Source organism: Oncorhynchus kisutch, linkage group LG5 (assembly GCF_002021735.2).
Source record: "Oncorhynchus kisutch isolate 150728-3 linkage group LG5, Okis_V2, whole genome shotgun sequence".
NCBI lineage: Eukaryota > Metazoa > Chordata > Actinopteri > Salmoniformes > Salmonidae > Oncorhynchus > Oncorhynchus kisutch.
The window spans coordinates 60141650-60168424 of record NC_034178.2 but is presented as its reverse complement, the minus strand read 5'-3'; the positions used below and the strand labels follow the sequence as shown (position 1 = coordinate 60168424).

General features: G+C 43.5%; 1 protein-coding gene across 2 annotated transcripts in view; it reads right to left on the bottom strand.

Annotated features, from left to right (window-relative positions):
• Window positions 1-582: 582 nt before the first annotated feature.
• rhobtb3 (Rho related BTB domain containing 3) overlaps window positions 583-26775 on the bottom strand; it is a 33792-nt gene continuing 7599 nt past the window's right edge. For both annotated transcript variants that reach the window (XM_031825557.1, XM_020483854.2), the window contains 10 exons: window positions 23797-23989; window positions 15838-15995; window positions 15296-15404; window positions 13561-13965; window positions 9871-9980; window positions 9089-9194; window positions 7907-8080; window positions 6687-6853; window positions 2920-3016; window positions 583-2088 (listed from right to left, as the gene is read on the bottom strand). In XM_031825557.1, coding sequence (XP_031681417.1) covers window positions 1970-2088; window positions 2920-3016; window positions 6687-6853; window positions 7907-8080; window positions 9089-9194; window positions 9871-9980; window positions 13561-13965; window positions 15296-15404; window positions 15838-15995; window positions 23797-23989 — 1638 coding nt within the window. In that variant the 3' untranslated portion in view covers window positions 583-1969. The remainder of the gene's footprint in view (window positions 2089-2919; window positions 3017-6686; window positions 6854-7906; window positions 8081-9088; window positions 9195-9870; window positions 9981-13560; window positions 13966-15295; window positions 15405-15837; window positions 15996-23796; window positions 23990-26775) is intronic.

Sequence of the window (26775 nt, the reverse complement as noted above, 5' to 3'; positions counted from 1 at the left end):
CACCCTCAACAACCACTGTGCAATTATTATTATTTGACCCTGCTGGTCACCTATGAACATTTTGAACTTCTTGGCCATGTTCTGTTATAATCTCCACCCGGCACAGTCAGAAGAGGACTGGCCAACCCTCATAGCCTGGTTCCTCTCTAGGTTTCTTCCTAGGTTCTGGCCTTTCTTGGGAGTTTTTCCTAGCCACTGAGCTTCTACACCTGCATTGTTTGGGGATTTAGGCTGGGTTTCTGTACAGCACTTTGAGATATCAGCTGATGTAAGAAGGGCTGTATAGATACATTTGATTTGTGTGTGTGTGTGTGTGTGTGTGTGTGTGTGTGTGTGTGTGTGTGTGTGTGTGTGTGTGTGTGTGTGTGTGTGTGTGTAGCATGGGGGGGGTTAGAAATTGTTTCAAGTCATATTGTGTGTATGAGTTTATACAGTTTAAATTCAACAGAAGCAACTAAGCTTCAGACTAACCTTTAACACATGACATACTGTATGTGCATTATTAATGCATACTAACACACTCGTGACTGCTCAGTAAGAGATGTCTTCAGATGTACAATAACGATTCAGTAGGCGGTGTGCCAACGTGTATTACTAAAACATGTTTTTATTCCAAGTGACTCAGGTCACAATTATCACTGTACACAACCATCCCCCATGGCCGGCTGGTCACCAAATAAAACACCTACACCCTCTAGTCTCCACATGCAGTTAGCTCCACTCCAGACATTACAAAACACCCCCTGGTACAGGCAGTACACAGTACAAAAATAGTTGCAGCGCCATCCAATTATAATCTCATGGCAAAAAAATAAACATTTGAGGTGTGGTCAAACCAGAGGTGTTGTTTGGCTAGGGTTTCAATGAACGTGTGTGCGTGTTAAGTCTCCAGGTGCCCCAATGCTGTTAAACATGGGTGCTCTCTTTTTGAGGATTTAGCATTGCAGAAGAACCCAGGAAGACAACCATGTAGGACCACTATGTACTCACAGTTATGGTGGCCTCGACCCAAATCAACTATAGCCCTAGACATTTCTTGAGGAACCATTATGGATATGAAGGAAGTGGACATTAACAAGTATGTAGGGTGTAGTGCCATGGGGTTGATTTGGGACTGAAGGATTGTGTCCATAGATTAAATAGACATCCTCTATAGATGCACAATCAATGGTCACGTTCATTAGACAGAACACTCCCAAACGTTTTAGATGCGTTTCAGCCTGTTCCTTTGAACGTTTCCCATGCACATATGTTCAGTTGAGCACCGTCTTCGCTTAAATAAAAAATATATGTATCTCCTGTGTGGAGATGGCAAAGATGATCACTGTCCATTCTACATGGATACACAGTTAATTTGTCTTGAAAAGGGTTATGGTTCGCCATGGACACAGCCATTTTTCTACCAATAATCTCCGGGCTATAGATGCATCCTCTATGGACAGGTTGTTTTTGCAGCTGCACAGTACCTGAAGAAGGCTTTACATCTCAGGAACCACAAGTATGCTATAGCAATCTTCTGAAATATGCAGCCACCGTGACTGCAAAGATAAACCTGGAATGTAGCCATTTTCTTTTTTCCACCCTAGTCTGTCATTTTGAAATTCTCCCTGGTTAAATAGATCAGTCATTTTGTCCCAAAGACAGTCACGTGTTGATCTTAAAGGACCAGGGTGCGTCAGTCTTGCATTTCACCTCCCGTTGACGTCGCCCTTTGACCTTTTCTGCTCCACGCTCAACCCTCTGGGTCTTCTTTTCCCAAGCTGCCTAGCTTTCTGTTCCCCTTATTCACTGTCCAATTGAGGCAGATAGCTTGGAATTAAAGTCTGGTTTGTTTATAGCGTCTTCTCTCATTCTCTCTCAAGTCCTCCCTGCCAACCTTTTCCCCCTCTTCTTTGTCCTCTGTCTCTTGCCCCACACCTTCTCCTCTCGGTCTCTCACTATTTCTCCAAGGTGTGGCGGCGGGTGGGTGTCACATGACGAGACAGCGGGACTTCTTGAGTTTACGTCGGCGCTGCTGATACTCGCTCAGCTCCTGCAGGTAGCCTCGGGACGGCCAGCGCAGTCTCTCCACCTGTTCCCGCTCCTCCTCTGTCAACCGAGATGACAAAAACACAAGGTTGCCATGATGATATCACCATGGCGACATGTCAACCTTTCGCTCTTGCACACAAACAGTGCCAGGATACATTTTTCTGTCATTGCCTAAACAAACATTTTCAATGAAGCCATCAAGCCGCCTAAGTGTTCTGCCTGATACCCCTGTGCTTACACCTGAGAACTGCACCAGTGTAAATGTGTAGTAGGCCTACTCTCTAGTCTTTATCTCTTCACTTGTGCCCTTCCAGACCCATCTATTTGACCTGATATATTGTGTGCGATGACATTGTTAATGGAAATAATCCTGTTGTATATGCTACTAAACTTGGATTGTGTGCTTATTAACCAGTGTGTGTCTTCAAAATCTGTCATAACCAGGGACCTCGTGGCTTGACAGGCATTAGGAAAGGTGAACGCCAATTTAGCGTCGTAGGTGTACAAGCCCTATTTACAAAATTGGAAGGTGTAAATGTTTTTTTACACGCTTTAGCAATCCACTATTCCACTACATCGGCAGTCATAATTATTCATTTAACTTGTAATATGTACCCTTTCAGAATTTGTCCTCTACTTAATATTCCGTGCTAATAAAACTGACAGTATGTCTACTGAATGGGTTTACAGTTCACTTTATCATATGATAAATTATATACAAAAAGCCATTAGCTTTCACAACAGCTTGCATCAGCCATAGCTTATGGTGACTGTCATGCAGGTCCAATTGCTCAGTTGGTCGACGCATAGGGCTTGCAACACCAGTTGTACTTAGTAAGTAGCTTTGACTTATTAATATGCCCTGTGATCTGCCCTATGGTTTCTCACCTGAGAGCTCCAGGAAGTCAGGCTTGTGGCTGAAGATTAGGTAGTTATTGGCTATGAAGTGGAGTAGCCATACATACAGCTGCTCTGCATTGTGGCACTGTGAGAGAGAGGGGAACAGTGACCACGTTTACATACTCATAGTATTCTTGATAGTAAGTAGCTCATATCCCGCTTCAGGTTTTATTTGGGATAAGCTTTTGACATGTACCTTTTGATATCCCACTCACGAGTATGCCTGAATCCATGAACCGAATATTCCAATTGTTTAAATGGCTTAGTTACTGAAGTATGGACACTGACTGTAGGCTTTATAACCTCTCATATGTACCGGGATATTAACTCCTGCAGAAGTATGCATTCCTTGCATTAAAATGATCGAACAAATGTTCATTTTGTCTCTAACATGTGTGGATAAATTATTTATTTCAGCATCTCATGAGAAAATGCAAATGTACTGTAACTTTTGTTACATTTGACACTTATGCAAGCAGACAGTATTTCAACCGCATAAAATATGCACACCAGACCAACTGAAATCTTATCAGAAACGTGTTAAATCGTTTTCTCAGCTTTTCATTCTCTTAAAACCACAGGAATCTTTTCACTGTTTGAGTTATTGCGTTTTTCTCCCCAGTCCCTAAACGAAAGACAACTTTACCGTTGTTACATTGATATAATTCATTAGTAATCTAGTTAAGACAATATTCTGTGGAGCACTACTTTATGGCAACATGTTATAACAGAAGAGAAGATGCATGTATCTAACTATAGTTGACAAATAAATGGCCTACCAAATGTTGGGAATTATAAACAGAAACTTGTCTAAATTAGGGGTGAAAGTAACCAGTAGGCTATATGGTCCAATACGGACTATCAGCCAAATGAATTATTATGGTGGAATAAACTACTCAGGTTACTTTAAGTTATTTGTTTCACAATGAGATGAAAACATCAACACACAACATCCATGATATGCAAAACGGACTCCGCAGACTGCGAAAAACAACAGTAAACGGGCTAAAATGTTTAAATGCCATAGTATCAAGTCTAAAATCGGCATAGCCCAGGCTTCTTATCCAGGTTTCTCATAACCGAGATTAACAAAATGTAAGGATATGTTTATATGCATCAACTCAAAAACAGAATACTCGAGTATCCCGAATAACAATGGGTCATTGGTGCGCATATAAATGTGGTACGTGTCAGCTGTTTGAGGAAATATGTACTGTCACTAAAAAGAGGGATATGGAGGTGGTAAGTCAGCTATGTTGTAGCTTTTAAAATAGAAACTGCAAGACAGAATACAACAATGACTTCCACATGGAAAATGTAATTTTCCAACGCTGTGAAATGTGCGTGCATGCATATGCTCTCCTTGCGTCAAGCTTTTTTAACCAATGACCTGAAAGCTGGATAGGTGACAACACAATGGTAGAAACACTTCACAGCTTAGGATACAAGTGGCTTTCACCAACCACATCCACAAATTTAAAAAAAATTACTAGCATTATTTAATCATTTCTCTCTTTATTGGCACAGAGTTATAAACCTTGTTGAAACCTCAAGGGGTGCATCTCAATAGTCTGAAGTGTTTTCTCCTTGTCTCATCTCTCTGGAAAGCACTGTGGAGGATGCTGCTGGAGAAGTTTGTCAGTGCAGATAAGGAACGAATACAAGCAGAGGAATATTATTTAGATCCATGGTCAGATGATAGACCCATGGTCTTCGTCAGGTTGTGAAGGAAAGGAGACCATTGAGGATTGTGGGAGCTAGCCACATACACAGAAGAGAGAACACATACACACTCTCTTGCTGAATACCAAATCCTTCCCCTAGGAAAGGGCTGTTCAATTCTGGTCCTGGAGGGCCAAAACACGTCTGGTTTTCATGCCCCCTTTCAAACCAGGGACTGATTCAGACCTGGGACACCAGGTGAGTGCAATTAACTACCAGTTAGTGATTTGGCCCACCAGGACCGGACTTGAACAGCCCTGCTCTAGGCACTCCTCTATATCTGAATATTTATGGTTGTGAGAATCTTCACCATATTGCTTCCACCGATCGAATGTTTTAGATATATAGGAGTGTGGAGAGGTTAAGGAGTAGGGGTTGATTTGGAATGGAGTCGGAAGTTCACACACTTAGGTTGGAGGTCATTAAAACTCGTTTTACAACCACTCCACAAATTTCTTGTTCACAAACTATAGTTTTGGCAAGTTGGTTAGAACATCTACTTTGTGCATGAGAAGTATTTTTTTCCAACAATTGTTTACAGACAGATTATTTCACTGTATCACAATTCCAGTGGGTCAGAAGTTTACATGCACTATGTTGACTGTGCCTTTAAACAGCTTGGAATCCAGAAAAGTATGTCATGGCTTTAGAAGCTTCTGGTAGGCTAATTGACATAATTTGAGTCAATTGGAGGTGTACCTGTGGATGTATTTCAAGGCCTACCTTCAAACTCACTGCCTCTTTGCTTGTCATCATGGGAAAATCAAAAGAAATCAGCCAAGACCTCAGAATTTTTTTTGTAGACATACACAAGTCTGGTTCATCCTTGGGAGCAATTTCCAAACGCCTGAAGGTACCACGTTCATCTGTACAAACAATAGTACACAAGTATAAACACCATGGGACCACACAGCCGGCATACCGCTCAGGAAGGAGACGTGAGACTGGAGCCGTGTTCAGGAAGGAGATTCGTACTTTGGTGCGAATAGTGCAAATCAATCCCAGAACAACCGCAAAGGATCTTGTGAAGATGCTGGAGGAAACAGGTACAAAAGTATGTATATCCACAGTAAAACAAGTCCTATATCGACATAACCTGAAAGGCCGCTCAGCAAGGAAGAAGCCACTGCTCCAAAACCGCCATAAAAAAGCCAGACTACGGTTTGCAATTGCACATGGGGACAAAGATCGTACTTTTTGGAGAAATGTCCTCTGGTCTGATGAACAGAAATATAACTGTTTGGCCATAATGACCATCATTATGTTTAGAGGAAAAAGGGGGACGCTTGCAAGATGAAGAACACCATCCCAACCATGAAGCACAGCGGTGGCAGCATCATGTTGTGGTGGTGCTTTGCTGCAGGAGGGAGTGGTGCACTTCACAAAATAGATGTCATCATGAGGTTGGAAAATTATGTGGATATATGGAAGCAACATCTCATGACATCAGTCAGGACGATAAAGCTTGGTCGCAAATGGGTCTTCCAAATGGACAATGACCCCAAGCATACTTCCAAAGTTGTGGCAAAATGGCTTAAGGACAACAAAGTCAAGGTATTGGAGTGGCCATCACAAAGCCCTGACCTCAATCCTATAAAACATTTGTGGGCAGAACCTAAATAGCGTGTGCGAGCAAGGAGGCCTACAAACCTGACTCAGTTACACCAGCTCTGTCAGAAGGAATGGGCCAAAATTCACCCAACTTATTGTGGGAAGCTTGTGGAAGGCTACCTGAAACATTTGACCCAAGTTAAACTATTTGAAGGCAATGGTACCAAATACTAATTGAGTGTATGTAAACTTCTGACCCTCTGGGAATGTGATGAAAGAAATAAAAGCTGAAATAAATCACTCTACTATTTTTCTGACATTTCACTTTCTTAAAATAAAGTGGTGATCCTAACTGACCTAAAACGGGATTTTTACTAGGATTAAATGTCAGGAATTGTGAAACTGAGTTTAAATGTATTTGGCTAAGGTATACGTAAACTTCCGACTTCAACTGTATATCTCTCACACACACACGCACGAACCTTAGCTCTGCGGAGAAGGCGGATCACACTGATGCCGGTTGATGCCAGCTCTCGGCTAGGCATGCTCTGGAGGTAGGCGCATACACACACCTCACACAGGTGCTGCAGACGCTTCACCTGGTACATCTCTGCACAGACCAGCACGGCCATGGCCTGCAATACACTGGCTGGACACACACACACACACACACACAGTCAAACATACTGGAACCTCGTTTAGAAAATGTTCATACTCATGCACAAATTTGATTGTAAATTGTGGTTGAAATGCACACTTGTGATTTATAACACACACACGCCGCTGTACTGTCATATCACATTAACCAACTGGGAAACATATCAACCCCAAGATAACATCACAAACACACAAAATCCCTCCCCCTTCAAACAAATTGGCCTACATTACTATCCATCATATCGTAGTGTCACGGTGTCCACTCCAATTGCTCTTGATCTTCCCCCAGCCTGTCAATCATTTTGGGGGAGCTGTCAGTCAAATCCCTCTGGGGCTTATGAGATACTGTTAGTTCCATCTGAGAGTGTAAATCCACCGCCATTAATTTTTCCAGCCTGTACTGAGTAGCACTGAGGACCTGGGGCATGTTCACTGACAGGTTGCAGATAGAAATACATCTTTATCTTAAGTTTGTAAGCTTTTGCTCCTGCCCTGCTGATTCACACCTGCTTCTAGAGAATCAACTGCTCATTATAATGACCTTCATTTTCTGAATCCAAGTGTTGGTTAGACAGGGTTTCCCAAACTTGGTCCTGCGTCCCCTCCTGGGTGCACGTCTAATTGTTTTGCCCTAATACTACACAGCTGATTCAAATAACCAACTCATCAAGCTTGAAACACTGAGTAAGAGCAAGGCTGCAGCAAAAGCCTGCATACTCCGTAGCTGTCCAGGAGGAGGGTAAAGCCACCCCTGGGCTGTGTACGAAAACGTTTCTAGCCCTCAAATTCTTGCTTCATCCGTCCTTGTTTCCTCAATTACTCACACTCCCCTCATAGCACATTGGTGGAGAGGATCCACAGTCCCTCCCCCGGACCTCCTCTTCCAATGAAATTGGAAGTGAGGCGAGAAATTGAGGAAACAAGGGCGGAGGAAGAAAGAATTTGACAGCTACCGGTAGTAGCGTTTTCATACACAGCAGTCTAAAGTGGGTGGGCCCCGGTCTATAATGAGCCTGTTTTTGTTCCTGCACTGCAGTGGACCCACCAGGACAGCAGGTGTCAGTGTAAAGGTACTCCAGGAAGGAGAGGAAGGTGTCAGAGGAGACTCCGTGGATGGGCACCACCCGACTCCGTGCCTCCGCATACTTCCCGCTGAACATAGCCGCCATGACATCACAGCGGGCCACCAGGACCGCCCGGTGAGCCGGTAACACACTCCCTGAAACACAGTCTGTTTTTAAATTGAATACTTATTTTGACAAACTTACTGAGAATTAGAATCCATTATCCTTTATACAGTCTCCTTCACAGCAAGACCTCGGGGAGAAGTTGCTGGAGGACAGAGGTTGAATGGCGGTTTTCGGTAACATGTTGCTAATCGTTTCCCTGACATACCCCAGTTGTAAGAGGGAAGGTTTTCACGATACCGCTGAGGATAATAGCTACAGCTATTGTTGGTTTCTTGTACTTTTCTGACAAGCTTCCACATTACAGCTTCACATCAGCCAATCATATCTACTGAATGATCTTCTCATACACAGTCTAGGTGGAAGGTGAATTTAATCTAAAACTGTCATAGTTATGAATTGATGCCTTTCAGGAATGGGTCATTTTAATTAACCCAGACCTTATGACCGCTATAAAGCATGACATAATGGTTGTCTTGAAGTATTTTCCATCTAATGACAGGCATTGTTACACTCATGAAAGTGCTCTCTATAGTTGGATGCAGCACAGGTGAAGCAAAGTGGACATTTTGAAGTGTCAGGAGCAGAAAGAAAATGCATTTCATTATATGGGTTATTGTAGATGATTGCTAACACACTTGGAGCTTGGCGTCACCATGCAATAGTTTCTCATTGTTAAAAAGAAAAATGTACAGTTGCTGCATCAAAGGCATTAAAAATGTGCACACACATCTGGAACATAATATCAGGAGATTTTTAACATTACTGAGTGTTTATACCCCCAAAAAGATACAATAATTGCACAAAAATACATGATTTGTACATATATTTCTAAAGGACCTTCTAGCACTGTGGTTATTGTATAGCAAGTGCATGTCATACGAAGCACCCTGAATTATGTTGACGGCATTTTCTCTATTCGGTGCAATAATGAAATGGACTGACTCCCTGAGAGCCCCAATGAAGGAATCAGCTAATCATGTTTAATAAAAAAAGGTGACCTGGCACTACATGTAATTGTCTGGGGTGTGTGAACTTGCCTTGCACCATAAAAATGACATCAGAGTAGAGAGGAGAATTGAAGAGGTTGACCAGAGACTGAGGACCAAGCTGGGCGGCTCGGGCGTTGGGCGTGTCCCGGGGACCCTACAAACATACACAGGAACATGTGTGCACAAACACAAACCGACACACACACACACACAGCGTGGGTTAAGTCTGAGAATTCCGCCACTGTTGGTGTTTACAAGCATAAGTGCCATTTCATTCAGAGCTTCCACATCCAGCTCACCAGTGGCATCAAAATAGCCTGTCTAACAGCCTGCCTCAGCAGCAGGTAACTCGACTGTCCCTGGCCTCACTGCCAAGACCGCCTCAATGGAGCTGGCTAATGCTGAAACAGACTGGCAGGCAGGCTCGCTTCCAGAGTAGTCTGCATATCAAACGCATGGCTTCATTATGTTGCATTTTGTTATAACATCGCATGGATCATTGATTTTCAGCTGCTTAGTCAATTCCACTGATGGTTTGAAACCAAACATATGAAATGCTCCTTGATAAGAACTAGTGCAAAAGTGACACTTCGTTTTTGATGGAATTGAAAAAGAATTAACTCAACCCTCATCACCAGATCTAATTATTACCCTGCATGTCACGTCTCCTGATGTTAAGTCCCACATCACATTCCTTTGGCTCAATCTGAGAGTTTAACCTATCCCAAATGAATCATTTAGTGCACTGCTTTTGACCAGAGCCACATATTGTGTTATATCGGGGTTAGGGTGCGTGCATGCATTTGTATCTGTTCAAGCTTCTGGGTCACCTTGTCTCTGCCCAGGAAGGAGCGGATGCGGTCCATGAGTTGAGCCACGGCCAGAGAGTTGTTAAGCTTCTCCCCCATGGCCTCCTGGAGGTGCTCCCACTCCCACGCCCCTGGATCACACCAGAACCAGAACCACAGGCACACAAACACTCATATATACCACAGAAACAGACAGACATATATAAACATAAATATAAATATATATATATATATATATATATATATATATATATATATATATATATATAAATATATAAATATATAAATATATATATATATATATATATATATATATATATATATATATATACACACACACAAGTTTGGGGTCACTTAGAAAATGTCCTTGTTTTTTAAAGAAAAGCACATTTTTTGTCCATTAAAATAACATCAAATTGATCAGAAATATAGTATACAGAAATATAGTAGACATTGTTAATGTTGTAAATGACTATTGTAGCTGGAAACGGCAGATTTTCGTGGAATACCTACATAAGCGTAGAGGCCCATTATCAGCAACAATCCCTCCTGTGTTTCAATGGAAAGTTGTGTTAGCTAATCCAAGTTTACCATTTTAAAAGGCTAATTGATCATTAGAAAACTATTTTGCAATTATGTTAGCATATGTTAGCTGAAAATTGTTGTTTTGATTAAAGAAGAAATAAAACTGGCCTTCTTTAGACTAGTTTATTATCTGGAGCATCAGCATTTGTGGGTTCGATTATAGGCTCAAAATGGCCAGAAACAAAGAACTCTCTTCCGAAACTCATCAGTCTATTCTTGTTCTGAGAAATTAAGGCTATTCCATGCAAGAAATTGCCAAGAAACTGAAGATCTCGTACAACACTGTACTACTCCCTTCACAGAACAGCACAAACTGGCCCTAACCAGAATAGAAAGAGGAGTGGGAGGCCCCGGTGCACAACTGAGCAAGAGGACAAGTACATTAGTGTCTAGTTTGAGAAAAAGACGCCTCACAAGTTCTCAACTGACAGCTTCATTAAATAGTACCCGCAAAACACCAGTCTCAACTTCAACAGTGAAGAGGCGACTCCGGGATGCTGGCCTTCTAAGCAGAGTTCCTCTGTCCAGTCTCAACGTCAACAGTGAAGAGGCGACTCCAGGATGCAGAGTTCCAGTGTCTGTGTTCTTTTACCCATCTTAATCTTTTATTTTTATTGTCCAGTCTGAGATATGGCTTTTTCTTTGCAACTCTGCCTAGAAGGCCAGCATCCCGGTGTCGCCTCTTCACTGTTGACGTTGAGACTGATGTTTTGCGGGTAGTTATTCAATTCCATTCTGTTTCTCAAATATCCCCACTTTCTCTCACACACAGGTGTGCATGTGAGCGCACACACAAGCAATTCACAGAGATGCCATTTAGACAAATATATTTAGCTGCAGACACACACCGTATGCTCAGACAGTCACTCTTCCTCACATGTATGTAAAGGCATGAATCAGCCAGGTCCCAGCTTGCCAACTTGAGCACTACAGTAATCAGTTTCCATAATGAATGAGAAAAGCCACAGCCAACACACACACACAAATACACACAACTTCTCCCTCAATGTCAGCACGACAAAGAAGCTGATCGTGGACTACAGGAAACGGAGGGCTGAGCAAGCCCTCATTCACATCGACAGAGATTAAGTTGAGACGGTTGAGAGCTTCAAGTTCCTCGGTGTCCACATCACTAAGGACCTGTCATGATCCAAACACACCAACACAGTCGTGAAGAGGGCACGGCAACACCTCTTCCCCCTAAGGAGGCTGAAAAGATTTGGCATGAGCCCTCAGTTCTACAGCTGCAACATTGAGAGCATCTTGACTGGGTGTATCACCACTTGGTGTGGCAACTTCTCAGCATCGGACCGCAAGGTACTACAGAAGGTAGTATGTACGTTCCAGTACATCACTGGGGCCGAGCTCCCTGTCACCCAGGACCTCTATACCAGGCAGTGTCAGAGGAAGGGCTTAACATTTTTCAAAGATTCTAGCCACCCAAGTCAAAGCCTGTTCTCTCTGCCACCACACGGCAAGCGGTACCGAAACGCAAAGTCTGGGATCAAAAGGCTCCTGAACAGCTTCAACCCCAAGCCATCAAACTGCTGAGCAGTTAATTAAATGGCTACTCAGACTTTCAGTTTTTCACTCCTATCTACAGGATCAAAAGTATGTGGACAGCTGCTCGTCTCATGACAAAATCATCGGCATTAGTATGGAGTTGATCCTCCCTTTGCTGCTATAACAGCCTCTTCTCTTCTGGGAAGGCTTTCCACAAGATATTGCTGCGGGGACTTGCTTCCATTTAGCCACAAGGACATTAGTGAGGTTGGGCGACTAGACCTGGCTCACAGTCTGCGTTCCAATTCATCCCAAAGGTTTCGATGGGGTCAAGGTCAAGACCTTGCTTTGTGCACGAGGGCATTGACATGCTGAAACAGGAAAGGGCCTTCCCCAAACTGTTGCCACAAAGTTGGAAGCACAGAATCGTCTAGAATATCATTGTATGCTGTAGCGTTAAGATTTTCCTTCACTAAAACTAAGGGGCCTAGCCTGAACCATCAAAAACAGCCCCATACCATCATTCCTCCTCTACCAAACTTTACAGTTGACATCCAGGCAGGTAGAGTTCTCCTGGCATCCTGCCAAACCCAGATTAGTACGATGATACGATGGTGAAGCGTGATGCATTACTTCAAAGAACGAGTCCAATGGCGGCTAAATTTACACCACTCCAGCAGATGCCTGGCGTTGCACATGGTGATCTTAGGCTTGTGTGCGGCTGCGCGGCCATGGAAACCCATCGAACAGGTCTTGTGCTGACGTTGCTGCCAGAGGAAGTTTGGAACTCGGTAGTGAGTGATGCAACTGAGGACAGACAATTTTTACACGCTACGTGCTCCAGCACTCAGCGGTCCCATCCTGTGAGCTTGTGCGGCCTATCACTTTGTGGCTGAGCCGTTGTTGCTCTTAGACTTTTCCACTTCACAATAACAGCACTTACAGTTGACTGGGGCAGCTCTAACAGGGCATAAATTTTACAAACTGACCAGTCGGAAAGATGGCATCCTATGACGGTACTATGTTGAAAGTCACTGAGCTCTTCAGTAAGGCCATTCTACTAACCATGTTTGTCTATGGAGATTGCATGGCTGTGTGCTCAAGTTTATACACCTGTCAGCAACAGATGTGGCTGAAATAGCCAAATCCACTCATTTGAAGAGGTGTCCACGTACTTTTGTATATATAGTGTACATGTACATTGATTAAAGTACTATCACCTAATCTAACCTAAATGTACATACTACCTCAATCATTCACCCAACTACCTTGTACCCCAGTACACTGACTCGGTACCAGTGCTCCTTGTATACAGCCTGTATATAGCCTCGTTATTGTTATTTTATTGTGTATTTTGTTATTTTCTTTTTATCTATTTGATCATTTTATTTCTAACTGCATTGTTGGGAAAGTATACACTTGTTGTATTCGGCACGTGACAAATACAATTAGATTAGAAACACACAGAATGGAGACTGCAGATAGTCGTAGCAGTAGATTTCATACAGTGATGGTAAATTATCCATTATAAAAGAAGACAACATTATCTCACTTAGCTACAGTCTCGCTCTCTATCTCTGCTCCACGTGCTTATAGCTAACAGCACTTGAACCAGTAGTTTACCTCGGTAGAGGAACATGAGTGTCTCCCACAGGCACAGGCACAGCAGAGGGTCCTTTACCACCAGGCGTGATAGCCGTCCAGCCAGATGCCCATCAGGCCGCAACCCGTCCTCTTTGCCCAGACCCCCATCCCAGGTAGAGAGCAGTGATGGGGGTCCCCCGTCTCCCCGGCCGTCCCCCCGGCAAGCGCAACGCGAGATGGGCCTCTCCCTGGCCTTGGGCCCCAGCAACAGCTGTCTGAAGTAGGGGCTGACAGCACAGAGGACGGCGGCATGCCCCCAGCCCAGCTCCTTCCCAGAGTCCCCAGCGTAGAAGGCTACATCGGCAAACTGGACACCGCGCTCCAACAGCCACTGTAGGTCCTGAGAGAAGCTGGACTCCTCCACTCGGATGGGGGGAAGACGTGCTGGATGGATGGATGGAGAGAGGGAGAGAAAGAGAGAGATTAGAGAGTTGGGCGAGGGGATGAGGGAAAAGCAGAGTATTAGGTGGAAGGTAAACAGAGACAGTGTTAAGGTAAATCAATGTCCTTATAATACTATTTATGCTTAATCCACGCTGCACCCCTGTGCACCCCTGTGCACCCTTGTGCACCTCATCACTTTTTTATTGCCACTCAGTTTTGGCCTGGTTTACAGGAAAGCTTCTCCAGGAATCAATGCACTTCATATTTAATGGATGTTGCACGACAGAGCGAGAGAGAGTTAAGTAGAGTTGGACGGGCCCCAGGCAAGCCAACCCATCCACCCACCTACTTTGGCAGTGCTGCCCTTCGCTGTCAATCACCAAGTCAAAGTTCATCAGACATAGTGGCTAAATGGCATGGCTGCTATATTTAGTATGTTTACTGTAGCTTAGCCGTGTGCTCTGTACATGAACACAGATATGTGTCATTATTGGTGTATTGGTGTAGTATGTGTACTACACATTCACAGGAATAAACAAACAAAGAATGAACACTATAGGGTGAGGGGCTGACTAACAGATCATTCTAAACTTTGATAAAGCAGTGAAAATTTGTGTTCTATATTGAGAAAAGGAAGCAAATGTACACTCAGTTTGCTACAACCAAAATGTGATCATCTACTGAAGCTTAAGATACAGCAACAAAGTTTCAACCAACATGATATGATCTTCGTCAGGTCACCTGTATAATGATGTATTTTCACTAACCTTCAGTCGAAGATCCCATTTGGGCAGGAAACTCCCCAATTATTTATTCAGCTCCTCTGGCATGTTTGGATATGCGCAATTACTCTCTTTTCATAATTCATAATTAATCTCATGAGCTAAAATAGTCCTGATATTCTCATCTCAGATCTCACAGACCTTGAATCTATGCAAAATAAATCCCCCAAAAGGAAGGTATCTATTAGATTGGTCCAGCTGTAGAAATGTTGTAATTTGACTATTCTGTGTCTACTATACATTTGGTTAAAACACCCAACTGTGTAAGTGATTGGTTACAATGTAGTCACATACAGTCGGGTGAATATCAGAAGAAAAAATACATGTATAATTCAAAACATCTAGTAGCATGTTTATAACAACAGTAGCATGTGCAGGGAGAACAAGAACGGGTTGAGAATTATACCCTGAGGAACACCACAAGTAAAGTTGATATAATAGAAAGGGTTGAGAATTATACCCTGAGGAACATAACAAGTAAAGTTGATATAATATATGCATAGAACTGATTTAAAGGTGCCCTATTCTAGTATTAGTCTCTCTCTCACCTGGTTGTTCCAGATGAGGGGGGCGGGGCTCATTCAGCTTGTTGCCACGCCTCTTTTCTGGACGGTCGTTGGCCTTCTGCTTCAAACATTGAATCATGAAGTACTCCAGCTGAATACATATACAAACACACCCTAGTTAGCATAAACATACACACCAAAATAAAATTGTGACACTATTAATTTTATAATCACACTGCATCCAGTCCCATTCTTATCTCCACTATGGCCAATAACATAATACTCTGCCATCTACATCAGGGATGAGCAAATTCAGTCCTCGGGGGCCGGAGTGGTGTGACACTGTTTCCCGACCCCTAGCAAACACAGCTAATTGCATTCTATACTGAAGATCATATGATTAGTTGATTAATGGATTTAGCTGGGGCTGGGGCGAAGGTTTGACACCAATCAGGCCCGTGAGGCCTGGCATTGCATCCCTGCTCTACATCATCAATGATGAATGATAACATTGATCACACACCCGTCATAAATCACACCATCAAACAATGATCATTTCATAACTGGCAGATGCCGACACTCACCACGCTGCCAAAGTAGCGGCTCACAAAGACATGGTTGAGGGAGGGTAGCTCCAGATAAGTGGCCCCCAGGTCCCTAGAGAGCTGCAGGCCCTCGCTGTGTGGGACACAGCTGCTCCAGTCTGATGCACATAGGGGGCATGTGCAGGGGGGCCCCTCATCTAGACGGTGAGAGGACAGGAGAGGTGAGTGAGACAGGATGAAATGTACCTCCTCTAAATGTCCACCACATGAGGCTGCGGAGGGGGGAACAGCTCATAATAATGGCCGGAACAAAGTGAATGGAATGACATCAAACACATGGAAACTATGTGTTAGATGACATTTGATACCATTTCACAAATTCCACTCCAGCCATTACAAGCCCGTCCTCCCCAATTAAGGTGCCACCAACTTCCTGTGTTGTACACACACTCAGTGCTCAAAAACACAGTACCACCCACAAAACTTCCAGCAGAAAATCTCACGATTATATTTTATCCATCATAGATATAAGCACATACTGACATTCAGATGGATTTACAATGCATGCATAGGCATACCCTGCATATGCATAATTCAGCCTACATGCAGAGAGACAAAGTCAGAGAGCGAGAATATAAAGAAAATAATTACACATCTATCAGCATCCTAAATGTGTACTTGTAAGCACAGCAGTGTTCTAGAATATTGGACCGTTCATACTTTTCAAATTCTCAGTGGGGTGTAGCAATTTCCTCAACAGTCACCCTTTTCAAATTAATAGAGGACACGTACGCAGAGCCGCGTTGGTTGGGATTTTTGGGGAGGTGTGCGTTTTGGGCTTTTGAGTCCCTTGCGGATGGTGGACTCAATGGGAAGTCGGATTATCGCATCTCTGCGTCTGTGGACTCTGGATTACATTTAAGAGGGAAATGTAGGGAGAAGTAAAAAGACGTGGTGAAGGAGCCATAGAGCGAGACATATTGGGGTGGTCTGCTCACTGCCAAATGCAAGGAATAAATCACTCTGCTAATAAAACTGCAGGCATAGAGTGAAAGGTAGACACTGTCTGTTGTGCGTTTGTGTGTGTGTGTGTGCGTGCGTGTGTGCGTGTGTGTATGTGTGTGCTGCAATGATTTTGCCCTAAGTCACCTAACCAAGGCAACAGGAAACAACTGCACACAGCTGTCATCCGCCACATTCATTTGGGGATAGCTTTAGCACAGACAATAAAGCAGCGACAAGACAATACAAAAACAGGGTGTCAGATCCACCACCATCCCACAAGACCCCTCTCTCACCACCAAAGAGTTATCAAATACTATTATCATCTTGCAATGAAGCTCTGGCAAGATCTTAAAGCATCTCACCAAGCTAAAAATAACCCATCATGAATGTGGTGTATTCGTTTACACCACTGAAATAAAAAAGATGGGGGCACAGAAGCATAGACATTACAGTGGGCATGATGGTTAATACTTTGCTAGTTTAACACCACTGACCTGGGTAATACCAGGTGTCACTGTGCCACTCAATGTGTGTGTGGGTGTGTGTGTGAGGGTTTGGACTTTGCTAGTTTAACACCACTGACCTGGGTAATACCAGGTGTCACTGTACCACTCAATGTGTGTGTGGGTGTGTGTGTGAGGGTTTGGACTTTGCTAGTTTAACACCACTGACCTGGGTAATACCAGGTGTCACTGTACCACTCAATGTGTGTGTGGGTGTGTGTGTGAGGGTTTGGACGTTGCTAGTTTAACACCACTGACCTGGGTAATACCAGGTGTCACTGTACCACTCAATGTGTGTGTGGGTGTGTGTGTGAGGGTTTGGTCTTTGCCTACTTCTTTCTTGTACCAGATTATGCTTGGTTTGTTTGTTGTTTAAACCACGAAGACACATTACTTAGATGCAAAAGCCTGGGGCCTGTTTGAGATTTAATCATAAAATGAGAATCATCCTCTTAACTGAAAAGACAAATCCACTCCTTCAGCCATTTCCTCTGCTCCTACAGTATGTAATGTAGCCATATTTTCAAAAGACACAAAATGCTATAGATTATATTTTTGGATGATATGAGTTTAGTTTCAGTTTATTGCATCGTAACAGAGTTATGTCAGATGGCATTAACATGGTTGGAAGCAATAACCTATTATGACTGGTGTGAGAGGCCTCATATCCAGTCAATGTCGTGTTTCTAAAAGTGCTGTAAGGGAATCATTGACTGCAATGGATTGTAAAGACTGCTGAACAAAACTTCCCCACTTGACACATTATACAAAATGTAATCTTTATTTAACCAGGCAGGTTAATAAAGACAATGGCAACCTGGCATGTGGTAAGTACATGGCAGTGGAGGATCCTCAGATGAGGAAGGGGAGGACCATCCTCCTCAGTGAATTTAATAAAAATAAACAATTTAAAACATTTAAAAACTTTATAGATAATACTAAATATAATCACGTCACCAAATAATGGATTAAAACACACTATTTTCCAAATAAGGTCTGCAGTAGCCTCAACAGCCCTCTACAGGGTAGCGCCATGGTGTAGCCGGAGGACAGATAGCTTCTGTCCCCCTCTGAGTACATTGACTTCAATACAAAACCTAGGAGGCTCACGGTTCTCACACCCTGCCATGGACTTACACTGTAATTATGATAACTTCCGGAGGACGTCCTCCAACCTATCAGAGCTCTTGCAGCATGAACTGACATGTTGTCCACCCAATCAAAGGATCAGGGAATTAATCTAGTACTGAAAGCATAAACTACAGCCAACTAGCACTGCAGTGCATTAAATGTGGTGAGTAGTTGACTCAAGGGGAGAGAAAGAAAATAGTTGTGCAGTTTTTAACATGAATTTATTCCTAAATGAAGGAGAAGCAAGAGAGAGAGTGTGTGTCATTTTTTTTCAGTTTCACTCCCAAAAGATAGAATTTGTAGATAATTGACCCTCTTTCTGAGACTCACCCACAAACAGGACCAAACCTGGCCTGCTGAGGAGTGACGGACTCCATCCTAGCTGGAGGGGTGCTCTCATCTTATCTACCAACATAGACAGGGCTCTAACTCCTCTAATGCAGCTAGCTAGTTTAGCCTACAAAAACACCCTGCTCAAACAGATGGATGCTATGTTAGCTAGCTGGCTATGACTATCCAACACAACACTGGAACTGTTCCAAGTCAAGGTAAGCTTTTGGTTTAACGAATTTATTGCCACCAGGGCCTACCGGTGTAACTGCTTGCTGACTGTACACTGTAACGTTACTGCATGATTGTAGTGAGTTCACGAACGCGTTAGTTCTATTAGCCTAGCTGACTATGACGTTACTTTAGCTAATATGGTGACAACGACAACTTGCAGACTTGTTTACGTGTTGCTGTGCGTTTTGTTGCCAACCTTACTTTGCTACCTGACAACTTTACGTTTTTTACTTTTTAATTACCGTTTATATTTTGGGTTTTTCCCTCACTCAACTTTTTTTCATTCAACTTTTTCACTCCGGACGCTTTATCTGGATGTGGTTCGTCAGGACCTCCAACAGCCGAAGCTAAGTAGTAACATTAACATGATGCCTTCTAATTGCAGTCGCTGTACTCATAATATACAGGAGAATGATCGCCTTACGGCGAAGATAGCTGTGTTGCAAGCCCAGCTTCAGACGCAATCGTTAGGCAAGGGTCATTTCAGTGTAGGAAAGGATGAAACAGCGTCTGTGCCACCAGTAAGTACAGATAGTAACGTTAGTATAACTCCCATCGCACGGTCCCCGCAGCCGGACAACTTTCTCATGGTTTCTGGAGAGAAATGCTGTAGGAATGCTCAACTGGTGTCGCTCATTCGGCCGACAGAAACTTTCAACCGGTTTTCCCCATTAAGCAGCAAGTCGGAGTCTGAGGCCGAGCCTTCTCTTGTCTCTACTCCTCCCGTTACGGGGTCTGAGACGCCGAAGCTTCCCACCATTAGCTCTGACAAATTGAAAACCCTAGTCATTGGCGACTCCATTACCCGCAGTATTAGACTTAAAACAAATCATCCAGCAATCATACACTGTTTACCAGGCGGCAGGGCTACCGACGTTAAGGCTAATCTGAAGATGGTGCTGGCTAAAGCTAAAACTGTCGAGTATAGAGATATTTTTATCCACGTCGGCACCAACGATGTTAGGATGAAACAGTCAGAGGTCACCAAGTGCAACATAGCTTCAGCGTGTAAATCAGCTAGAAAGATGTGTCGGCATCGAGTAATTGTCTCTGGACCCCTCCCAGTTAGGGGGAGTGATGAGCTCTACAGCAGAGTCTCACAACTCAATCGCTGGTTGAAAACTGTTGTCTGCCCCTCCCAAAAGATAGAATTTGTAGATAATTGGCCCTCTTTCTGGGACTCACCCACAGGAGTGATGGACTCCATCCTAGCTGGAGGGGTGCTCTCATCTTATCTACCAACATAGACAGGGCTCTAACTCCTCTAGCTCCACAATGAAATAGGGTGCAGGCCAGGCAGCAGGCTGTTAGCCAGCCTGCCAGCTTAGTGGAGTCTGCCACTAGCACAGTCAGTGTAGTCAGCTCAGCTATCCCCATTGAGACCGTGTCTGTGCCTCGACCTGGGTTGGGCAAAACTAAACATGGCGGTGTTCTCCTTAGCAATCTCACTAGGATAAAGACCTCCTCCATTCCTGTCATTATTGAAAGAGATCGTGATACCTCACATCTCAAAATAGGGCTACTTAATGTTAGATCCCTTACTTCAAAGGCAATTATAGACAATGAACTAATCACTGATCATAATCTTGATGTGATTGGCCTGACTGAAACATGGCTTAAGCCTGATTAATTTACTGTGTTAAATGAGGCCTCACCTCCTGGTTACACTAGTGACCATATCCCCTGTGCATCCCGCAAAGGCGGAGGTGTTGCTAACATTTACGATAGCAAATTTCAATTTACAAAAAAAAAATCTAGTTTTCGTCTTTTGAGCTTCTAGTCATGAAATCTATGCGGCCTACTCAATCCCTTTTTATAGCGACTGTTTACAGGCCTCCTGGGCCATATACAGTGTTCCTCATTGAATTCCTATCAGACCTTGTAGTCATAGCAGATAATATTCAAATTTTTGGTGACTTTAATATTCACATGGAAAAGTCTACAGACCCACTCCAAAAGGCTTTCAGAGCCATCATCGTCTCAGTGGGTTTTGTCCAACATGTCTCTGGACCTACTCACTGTCACAGTCATACTCTGGACCTAGTTTTGTCCCATGGAATAAATGTTGTGGATCTTAATGTTTTTCCTCATAATCCTGGACTATCGGACCTATCGGACATTTGATTACGTTTGCAATTGCAACCAATAATCTGCTCAGACCCCAACCAAGAGCCTCAAAAGTCATGCTATGAATTCAGACAACACAAAGATTCCTTGATGCCCTTCCAGACTCCCTCTGCCTACCCAAGGACGTCAGAGGACAAAAATCAGTTAACCACCTAACTGAGGAATTCAATTTAATCTTGCGCAATACCCTAGATGCAGTTGCACCCCTAAAAATTAAAAGCATTTCTCATAAGAAACTAGCTCCCTGGTATACAGAAAATACCCAAGCTCTGAAGCAAGCTTCCAGAAAATTGGAAAGGAAATGGTGCCACACCAATCTGGAAGTCTTCCGACTAGCTTGGAAAGACAGTACCGTGCAGTATCGAAGAGCCCTTGCTGCTGCTCGATCATCCTATTTTTCCAACTTAATTGAGGAAAATAAGAACAATCCAAAATTTATTTTTGATACTGTCACAAAGCTAACTAAAAAGCAGCATTCCCAAATGAGGATGGCTTTCACTTCAGCAGTAATAAATTCATGAACTTCTTTGAGGAAAAGTTCATGATTATTAGAAAGCAAATTACGGACTCCTCTTTAAATCTGCGTATTCCTTCAAAGCTCAGTTGTCCTGAGTCTACACAACTCTGCCAGGACCTAGGATCAAGAGAGACACTCAAGTGTTTTAGTACTATATCTCTTGACACAATGATGAAAATAATCATGGCCTCTAAATCTTCAAGCTGCATACTGAACCCTATTCCAACTAAACTACTGAAAGAGCTGCGTCCTGTGCTTGGCCCTCCTATGTTGAACATAATAAACGTCTCTCTATCCACCGGATGTGTACCAAACTCACTAAAAGTGGCAGTAATAAAGCCTCTCTTGAAAAAACCTAAACTTTAAAAACTATCGGCCTATATCGAATCTTCCATTCCTCTCAACATTTTTAGAAAAGGCTGTTGCGCAGCAACTCACTGCCTTCCTGAAGACAAACAATGTATACAAAATGCTTCAGTCTGGTTTTAGACACCATCATAGCACTGAGACTGCACTTGTGAAGGTGGTAAATTACCTTTTAATGGCATCAGACTGAGGCGCTGCATCTGTCCTCGTGCTCCTATACCTTAGTGCTGCTTTTGATACCATCGATTACCACATTCTTTTGGAGAGATTGGAAACCCAAATTGGTCTACACGGACAAGTTCTGGCCTGGTTTAGATCTTATCTGTCGGAATTATATCAGTTTGTCTCTGTGAATGGTTTGTCCTCTGACAAATCAACTGTAAATTTCGGTGTTCGATGGGGTTATATCCTTCCTGTTTGGCCCTGTATCATCGGAAGGGGCCACAGTGTCTCCTGACCCTCCTGTCTCAGTCTCCAGTATTTATGCTGCAGTAGTTTGTGTCAGGGGTCTAGGGTCAATTTGTTATATCTGGAGTACTTCTCCTGTCTTATCTGGTGTCCTGTGTGAATTTAAGTATGCTCTCTCTAATTCTCTCTTTCTTTCTCTCTCTCTCTCTCTCTCTCGGAGGACCTGAGCCCTAGGACCATGCCTCAGGACTACCTGGCATGATGACTCCTTGCTGTCCCCAGTCCACCTGGCCGTGCTGCTGCTCCAGTTTCAACTGTTCTGCCTGCAGCTATGGAATCCTGACCTGTTCACCGGACGTGCTACCTGTCCCAGACCTATTATTTGACCATGCTGGTCATTTATGAACATCTTGGCCATGTTCTGTTATAATCTCCACCCGGCACAGCCAGAAGAGGACTGGCCACCCCTCATAGCCTGGTTCCTCTCTAGGTTTCTTCCTAGGTTTTGGCCTTTCTAGGGAGTTTTTCCTAGCCAAAGTACTTCAACACCTGCATTGCTTGCTGTTTGGGTTTTTGGCTGGGTTTCTGTACAGCACTTTGAGATATCAGCTGATGTACAAAGGGCTATATAAATACATTTTATTTGATCTAGGCTGTGTGTAGCAGGTTTTGCTTGGAAAGGTTTTTTCGCCTGGTCCCATAAAGCTGATGTGTTGTGCATTGAAGTCCACAGGCGATGGAAAGAGGTGAAAGGAGGAGAGTGCATAATGTAGACGCAAGAATGGATACAATGTGGATTCTATGAAACTGAACTGTGTGTGCGTGTGATCAGGGGTGTATTCATTCCGCCAATTCTGTTGAAAAACGTTTCTTCAACAGAAGCAAACGGCACAAAACGGGGATAAACATACCTGAATTTCTCCAATAGAAACTCTTGTTTGCAACTGTAGGGCTAATGATTACACCCTAGATTAGCTAGATGAAGGCAAGAGTGTGCAAGGCGGTATTGAATGTCACTGTCTGTCCATGTTTCACTGTTTGTCACCTCAAATGTGTCTCTCAACCTGTGTGCAACTACGTTGAAACTTTCATTCATAGGCTAGGTTGTAGCAACCTCATGATGGGTATAGGGAATATTTGATGTAGTGTAGTAGCCTAAACCTATCGCTGTTACATTTAACTGGGTGAATGGAATATGAATGACAGTCATCCAATATGCTGTAATAGACATGAGGCCATGATCATAAAAATGAAAAAAATCCTCCCTCATCTGAAACGGCACTGACCGTCACTGGTACACGGCAATACAAAATATAGCACAAGAACACAACAGGACAAAATGGTGTTGTGGTCGAGGATAGACCAATGTTATCTCACCGTTTAGGCGGGCACCCACAGCAACCAGAATAACAGGCATGCCCCAGTGGTGTAGGAGGGGGCGAAGTCTAGGGGCGTATCCGTTGCGCACTTGCTGGAAGGCCAGCTTGTCGTTGACCGAGTACTTGATAACCAGGATGTCAGCCTGTTCTAGAACACTCCGCACGCCGGCCCAGTCACTGTCCAACAGATCCTGTCCACACACACACCAACTCATTAGTAATGCATGAACATTATAGGGGCCATTTCCCGGACCCAGATTAAGCCTCATCCTGGACTAAAAAGAAATGCAAATTGAGACTTGCGATCAGTCTCCATCAGACCTGGGTTCAAATATTTTGGAAATCATTTCAGTTTCCTTAGTTGTGCTTGATTCAGCTTGCCTGTCTTACAGGAACCAATAGAGTGGCCTCAAAAAGTTATACCCCACCCATCTGATACTCCAGGCAGGCTAAAGCCAACGCCCACATATTTAAGAGATTTCAAATAGAATTTGAACCCAGGTCTGGCCTAAACCAAACAGGCCCCAAAGGTTTTATACCGGAAAAAGATTGAAAAAAGTAACAGTAGCTGTGGTATGCTTAATTACATGCTATCTCATCTAAGCGCTCAGAGAAGAAGTGGTTAGATTTGTTCCGCTGCCTCTGCTAAAAACGGTTTTGGAATTCAAAATGTGGTTACATCCCAAGAGCACGTGTCACAATCAGGCCAGCCGGGTAAACAAACATCAACAGTGGCTGGCAGAGTGACTCACTAACTCCTTTATGATGACAATAGTCTTGTGATAAAACAAAGGCCTTTCTTCCCTGCCTGCTTATTGGACTGGCTTGGCTTGGCCCCTGATAACCTCCGTCTGTCTCCACTAATCAAATCTATCCTGAAAGGGAAAAGATTAGCCACCGTTGTGGAGAAGACAAAGCTCTGCCTATTTCCAGCCATTCTACACATTTTGTCATGGGATGCAGAGAAGATGTTGCCGTTTTAAAACATTTTCTTGCAATTCTATACATTTTACCATGTCTAATGTGTACTCATGTGATATTTGAGTGACTTGAACATTACTACAAAATATATGGGCTAAAAAAACTTAGCTACAAAATGTAGCTGACAATGCCTAGTTGATCTGGACATTTTTGACAAGTTATAAATAGCTCTCTAAGGTGCTTCATTCTATAGCTAGAGGACTCCTGATATCTCTAGGATACATCTCCAGGAGTGATAAGTATATTTTTTGTCTTTATCTGTTGTTGTTTAGTACTGTCTTTTTGTTTGCAAGGGCCAACTACTTTAAGTGCTGCCTGACTTCACAGTAGCCTACTTGGTGTGTGAACTGCTGACCGCTCATAACATCAACCAGGAATAAGGTGCAAGGCAATTTGTGACTTGTTTTGGTAATCAGTTGCTGTATTGGAGGGGGAGTGGTTTCTCCTCTCCTAGGCAATCATCAATTAATACTGGGAGCTTTGCTCTTCACCTCTGCTAGATAATTAGCAATTAGTGTTAGTACTTCAGTCTCCCCTGGTTGCTCAGCAGCAGCTGTAAGTGGCGGTCTCATCGGAAATACTAAGACTGTCTGAAAAACAAAGACTGCTCTGTGAAGTTATTCAAGGAAGGAAAGAGAGGAAGGCTCCACACCACTCTCTCACTTATCTTGCCTACTACCTAGTTACACTACATGACAAAAAGTATGTGGACACCTGCTCGTGGAACATCTCATTCCAAAATCATGGGCCTTAATATGGATTTGGTCCCCCCTTTGCTGCTATAACAGCCTCCACTCTTCTGGGGAGGCTTTCCACTAGATGTTGGAACATTCCTGTGGGGACTTGCTTCCATTCAGCACTAGAGCATTAGTAAGGTCGGGCACTGATGTTGGGCGATTAGGTCTGGCTTGCAGTCGCTGTTCCAATTCATCCCAACGGTGTTTGATCGGGTTGAGGTCAGTGCTCTGTGCAGGCCAGTCAAGTTCTTGCTAGGTGCACAGTGTTTCCTCCGACACATTGGTGCGGCTGGCTTCTGGGTTGGATGCGCGCTGTGTTAAGAAGCAGTGCGGCTTGGTTGGGTTGTGTATCGGAGGACGCATGACTTTCAGCCATCGTCTCTCCTGAGCCCGTACGGGAGTTGTAGCGATGAGACAAGATAGTAGCTACTATTGGATACCACGAAATTGGGGAGAGAAAAAAAGGGGGTAAAAGGGCAGCAACCTTAAAGAAGAAAGGGTCTAAACCATCTGACCCAGATGGCTTTTTGGGGTCAAGTTTAAGGATCTCCTTTAGCACCTCGGACTCAGTGACTGCCTCCTGGGAGAAACTTTGTAGCAGGGCAGGGGAAAAAGAGGGAGAAGCATCAGGGATAGTCGCATTAGAAGGGGTGGGAGATGAGGAAATGTTGGACAGGCAAGGAGGCATGGCTGAGTCAAATAGGAATCCTGACTTAATGAAGTGGTGATTAAAAAGCTCAGCCATGTGCTTCTTGTCAGTAACAACCACATCATCAACTTTAAGGGGCATGGGCAGCTGTGAGGAGGAGGGTTTATTATCCAGGTCATTAACCGTTTTCCAGAACTTCTTGGGGTTAGACTCACAGAGAGAGAACTGCTCGTTCAAGTAACTAACTTTGGCCTTCCGTATAGCCTGAGTGCACTTATTTATAATTTGCCTGAACGATAGTCAGTCAGCCTGAGTATGCATGCACCGAACCTTTCACCAAATGCAATTCTTGAAGTGGAGAACACTGCAAAATCACGGTTGAACTAGTTTTTAATTCTCATTTTCTTTATGGTGGCGTGTTTGTTAACAAAACCACTGAAAATATCAAATGCCATTGTCAGTAACAACCTCTCTACTGCCAATGTTTGTCTATGGAGATTGCATTGCTGTGTGCTCAACTTTATACCCGTCAGCATTGTTTGTGGCTGAAATAGTTGAATCCACTAATTTGAAGGGTGTCCAAATACTTTTGTATATATAGTGTATTTTC